A 6,000-nucleotide genomic window follows, 5' to 3' on the forward strand; every position below is an offset into this window, starting at 1 on the left:
CTCAATAACCTTAAACTACATTTTGGGAGTTTTTTTCTAAATTTCACAAGTAATTTCTCCTGTAATTTTTGGAAATAAGGACCCTATGAGCTGTTCATGTATTGGATCATATGTCTAAACAGCCCATATATGAACTTTAACTTGTCAACCTTTTATTTTAAACTTCTTTATCAGATTTGTCTGTAATAGATGGAGTGCTGATCTCCCTTCATACATTTGACCCCTTTCCACACAGTATCAAGCAAACTGGACACCATATCAACATGTGCTTGTGCCGCAAGTGTTGATACATTACTTTACTCAAACAGACATATTTTGATTTTAAACGGACTTAGATGGCTTTTGGAAATAAGGAATGATTCATTTTTATAAACTGAAGCAATAAATAGCATGGGCTTGAAATTGCTGGCTCCCACTCCACCACCAGAGGTGTGATAGGGTGGGACTTTTTGGCTGCCTCTGGAAAGACTCTTAACCTGCCCCAAGCCATTCGGGGCAGGCAGCCTGCTCCTGTAGAGATGCAACAGAGGCACCCACCCCTAGGAGGTGCCAGAAAAATGGAGTAGGGTAAGGAGGGGTAACCAGAGGTTTTTAACAGGCAGGAGATATAAATTTTTTTTAAAAGTTATTCCCGGGATAGTCTGGGAGCACTCCCAGCCGCACACTCAAAGCTGGCAGATGGAAAACTTGTCTGATTCGAATTTTAGACACACCGTAAGTAGATCTGGGTTTTGCCCCCAAATTCCTGTGCGCTCCCCTACGAATTCAGGTCTCTTTGTTCTTCAGAATTAAATTTATCTCATTAAGCATTAACCTAAATTCATGCACCTGTCAAGATGCGATCACATGGTTATAGTGCAAAATGTACAACTGAAAAGCTGCCCCGTTTGGCTTGAAAGTCAGATTTTTTGATGACATTTGAGCCTGTGTGCTTTCTTCCATTGACCTTGTTACTGTTGGAACCTATAACCATAGATGCAGAATTGTGCAATTCAGTTCTCATTTGGCACAAACAATGTGTTTCAAACCTGTATTTAAGGAAAGTGTCCAAAGTTAAACTGTTAATGGTTACTTTCTGAAAAATGCTTTCATCATCACGCAGGGATAGTTGTAGAATTGAACTGCTTTAATCTTTGATCTTTTAGGGTCAGCTCTCAGGACAAAGCTAATGAGTATCATGGCATTTATTTTGCAGTTACGACACCTCAATGGCTGATGATTGCATAGCTCTTTGTAAACGATGGAGCACAGTGAGTAAAATTGTTCTGATTAAATAAAAAGAGAAAACGACAAATGCTGGAAATACACAGGAGATCAGTCAGCTTCCAGTTATTGACATTTTGAGGTCTTTGGTTGTGATGATGGGTAAACACCCAAAACGTCAGTGTCCTAGAATCATAGGCTACAGCACAGAAGGAGGCCATTCAGCCCATCGAGTCCGTGCCAGCTCTATGCAAGAGCAATCCAGCTAGACCCACTCCTCTGCCCTATCCCCATAGCCCTGCAAATTTTTTCCTTTCAAGTACTTATCCAGTTCCCAGTCCTGTGTTTTCTCTTTACAGGTGCTGACTGACCTGTATATTTGCATCACTTCTGACATTTTGTTTGGAGGTTAAAGTGACTTTGTACCCTATTGCTAAACCTGATACAATGGCCGACTGCTGCCTTTGTTTCTGGTCTTCTGATCACATTGCACGTCCTGTACAATTGCTGGAGCGTATCTTCCTGGGAGTTGTCATTTTCCTTGATCACAAGAAATTAAAATGTAATCTTATTTTAAAAATAAAAGGTACAAATTGAAAACTTAATGTATTAGATTCAGAATCCACTGCCCACTGAGGCATCTGATTCCTTTGAGAATTATATCTTTTCTGTGATTGGATGGCCTAAACTACATGCATTACTTAAGATGGAGTCTGACCAAGGCCTTGCATCCACTTTTGATTTGAACATTATCCTTCTACCGATGCAACCCAGTGCAGGCAAGCAGTGGGTTGTCAGTTTGATAATTATATCCTAAACTTTCAATCTTTTTCCTGAACAGCGCACTTGTACTGATCTGTTTAGCAGATGCAGTCTGCTCCTGATAATCTGAAGCTTTTTTGTGTTTTTTAAAAAAAAAGAAATGATGCATTAAGCACGTAATGCAGCAAAGTGGGAATTTAGTGCAAAAAGATTGAATTATCTAAGAATTTAAATTGTGATTTTTAAATTAAGCAATATAGGCTGTGCTCTTTTGGCTTGTTGCTTTTTAATTATTTTACACTTGCAGACTGAACTGAGTTTGCCACTAATTAGTGCAGTTGCTTAGAAGATCCATAGTGTTCTGAATCTGGTTGCATTGTTTTTCATTGTTTGTTTTACCTCCTATTTTTAAATTTGTAAACTGGATATTTTATTGACTATCTTCATACCATTAATTTATATGTATATTAAAACAGGTTTTGATGTCAATATTGAGTTTCATTGGTAAATGTGAAGTTCATTCTTAAAATAATATGAATATATATTAAATTAAATCATTGTTTGCAGGCCACAGATGCTGAGTTGAGCTGTTTCGGTGAAGCGGATCTGAAGCAAATGTCATCACAGCAAAAAATTGAATTTCTTGCTCTTTTGCTATTGGAGGTAGGATATTGGTTTAGGTGGATTGAAGTGCATTCATCCAATGTGTCGGAAAAGTGACTACTTGCATTGACTTACTGAAGTGGAGATAATAAATATTTACTGACTTGTGCATCTTGAGAATTATAAGAGTGCAGTCTTTTTAAGGATAAACATAGGTTTAGACTCAATTGTATAGTTTAAATAGCATTGACTGCCCCATAACTGTCAAGGATTTTACAAAAAGTAGAATTAAAATTAATCTTAGAAAATTGCTTGGTAATATCTTTATGGATCTCTAAATTCCTCACTTTACTAATTAGATATTCATTTTAAAAAATGCATGTTAAGAAGAAAATTTGTACTACGATCTGAAATGTAGTTGGTATTCAGTGGAGTTTTTATCTGTAGGACTTGGGGTTTAAATTGTGCCGATGTTACAAATTATCTTAATTTAACTAATGTGCCCCTCCCCCAAGAAGCAGTTTAAATTCATCACTGCATTTGTAGTGTCTTTGATTACAAAAGTTAGCTAATTGATTTCACTTGCGAGAAAGATTTCAGTGTGCTACACTTTATAATGAATTGATGGACACTGCTTATAGTTGTGAAATTGTATTTGAAAAATGTGGTGAATATGAATCATTAACACCCTTTCTGTTTTGGCCAGTCTATTGTGTAACTAATATTTGGGACCAGGTCAGAAAAGGTGATATAAATGATACTCAAGATAGCTGCTCTTAAGAGAACTTTTATCTAATTTTTCTTGGAATGAAGGGGTGTGGTTATGCAAATAGTAAGAAAATGACCTCCAACAGGACCAGTGCTTTAATTAATGTTAAATAAATATGCAATATTGCTTTTTGTTGCAGTAACCACTTCTCTTTTGGTCTTTAGCCTCCACTGTGTCTCAAAAATGTGAAACGAATGCAGGAGGTTTACAAATTCAACGGCATCAAAAATGCAGAGATAAGATTCAGGTAGAATTCAATGAAAACCTTGAAACTGTAGCCGTGCTGCTGTTGGCTTTAGTGTCCATGAGCTAGGGATGGGAAAAAATCAACCAGGCCTCCTGGTCCCCATCACTATCCAGTTGAATCCTTGTTGAAAAAATGTGTGTGGAAGTCCTGAGAAAGCAGGATTTTGCTCAGCTATGGTAGCCCTATCTTATGTTCAAACAGCCTGTCCACCCTCACTGCATAGGTTCGCAGTGATGAATGATCACTTGAGTGAGGTACTGGAGAGTTACTACTGCCTGTGGTTACTGCTCCTACCATGAGTCAGCACTTTTGGGAGAAGTGATGGTCAGGAGGGAGGGTGAAGACAAAATCTACAACAGCACAAAATGTTTTACTGGAGGGTACACTATATTTAGATAAAATATTTTGTTAGAGAAGTGTAGTCAGCAGAGATTACAAACAATGTAGTTTGTGAAACTAAGGTGGACTGAATGCAACAAAATACATTAGTTGTAGTTCTGTCATTTTGAGGGGAGCAAATTGAGGGGATAAATTAAGGGCAACAAAAAGCGTACACAGTCTAATCCTAATAATTCAAAGTTTCTGTGCTAAAAATGTTAATTATCCAATAATTTAAATTAAACAATTTCAAAAACACAGCAAAGTGGGTATTTAGAGCTATTGAATTAAGTGACTTCATCGAGAGATGTAGAACCATAAAAGTTTACAGCACAGAAGGAGGCCATTTGGCCCGCTGTGTCTGTGCTGAGCAGTCCAAAACTAATCCCATTGCCCTGTGGTCTCCCCATAGCCCTGTATACCACTTCATGGCATTTTATTACCATTTTTGAGCCTACGGATAGAAATTTTAATAAAATTGCCTAGATTTTCTTTTTTGAAATCTCAAGTTTTTTTTCTTCCACACAAGATGGCTGCGATTGTGCCTCCGAGCTCAGTGGGAAGAAGCCATTCCTCTTGCTTTGCAAATGGTTACCGTACAAGGCAGAATGAAGTTCACTCGTCCTCTTTACAGGTACCATTTGAAAATAAAATTTATAATTAAATATTTACTGTGTAATATTCATTTTAGTGTATTGAACTGCACTGAACTTTCCCTCCTTCAGGGGTGTAAGATACAGGTTGGAAAAGAGAATAAACAAAACAGAAGACTGCTTAATAGAGTTTTTAAATATAAAAATCGTAGCTCCTTTTAATTATGCAACACATTAATGAAAGTGGTTAAATCGAATGTTTGGTTGATAAAGTTTAGCAATATTTTAAAACATGATCAGTTGTGTGACATATCAAAGAATATTTAATGTCTGAAGTTTTATATGCATAAACTGGGTAACATAGACCAAGATCTTTAAAAAAATTACCTCTCTTGCTCTAGTCTAATTGAAAATGAGCCATTAAAATATGGCTTGTAGAATTGTATTAATGTACATCTAGATATGCATTTGCAAATTTTGACTCGTGCTGAACAGACTGTTTAGCTGCCAAACATTTACTTAAATAGCAGTTCTGAACTCTTTTGGGGAGGGGAAAGGGAGATGATCAATGCAAGCAAACAAGTACACACCCTAAGCTTTTAGTGACTGCAGTATCACAGTTTTACCCTGTAAGAACACTTTCTGATTTTCCAGGAAATGGTGGATGACATTCCCTGCATTGTGATTGGACATTCCCTTTTATATTGTGAACGTTGTCATCCTGTTTATCTGGCCGACTTTCCTGTCTACATACACATATGAATACACAAAGATATAGCTGCTTCAAAACTATTTTATTTCCGTCCGTGATCGTAGTTTTGCTTTGGTAGCTTACTGATCCTTTTTAAGGTTCCCTGACAGTGTTGCTCAGTCCTGCAATGGCCATTATCTCTCTTAATCTTGGTATTAGTTATAAAAGTGGCCAGGAAACAAGCAACAGAAAACCTTGCTGATTGTTGGGGTTTGGTGTTTTGATGTCTGTAGGAGAGTGGGACCCACTTGCTTTTCCTCTCAACATTGCAAACATTAAGATTGTGTAACGGCAGTAATTTTCTTGTGTTTAGATGATTCATTAATACTTTGTTTTTAAATGAATGTTACAGGGATCTGTACAACTTTGAAAAGGCTCGTCAGCAAACAATTGATACATTTGTGAAGAACAAACCCAGCATGCACCCAATCACAGCTGCACTGGTGGCCAAGGACCTCCACCTTGTCTAATAATTGACCATTACTTTTCAGAATAGAATGCAAAATAAAGCACTTTGGTTACAGTGGCACCTTCTCAACAAATTATGAACAAACTATTGGTTGATTCCCATCACTGTTCAGCCAGTTTAAAGTGAAATAGAATTGATCTATAAGAAACCTTGAATTTAGAATGTATTACACAGTTCCGTGGAATAAATAAGTGCATTGTTTGAAATAAAATTATTGATCTTTAA

At 37.0% G+C, this 6,000-nt stretch overlaps 1 protein-coding gene across 1 annotated transcript in view; it reads left to right on the forward strand.

Annotated features, from left to right (window-relative positions):
- lta4h (leukotriene A4 hydrolase) overlaps positions 1 to 6,000 on the forward strand; it is a 63,116-nt gene extending 57,116 nt beyond the window's left edge. Inside the window, exons 15-19 of the mRNA XM_068004616.1 lie at positions 1,196 to 1,250; positions 2,533 to 2,628; positions 3,502 to 3,584; positions 4,492 to 4,596; positions 5,659 to 6,000. Of these exons, the coding sequence (XP_067860717.1) occupies positions 1,196 to 1,250; positions 2,533 to 2,628; positions 3,502 to 3,584; positions 4,492 to 4,596; positions 5,659 to 5,776 (457 nt within the window). The 3' untranslated portion in view covers positions 5,777 to 6,000. The remainder of the gene's footprint in view (positions 1 to 1,195; positions 1,251 to 2,532; positions 2,629 to 3,501; positions 3,585 to 4,491; positions 4,597 to 5,658) is intronic.

The sequence above is a fragment of the Heptranchias perlo genome, chromosome 24 (assembly GCF_035084215.1).
Source record: "Heptranchias perlo isolate sHepPer1 chromosome 24, sHepPer1.hap1, whole genome shotgun sequence".
NCBI classification, from domain to species: Eukaryota; Metazoa; Chordata; class Chondrichthyes; order Hexanchiformes; family Hexanchidae; genus Heptranchias; species Heptranchias perlo.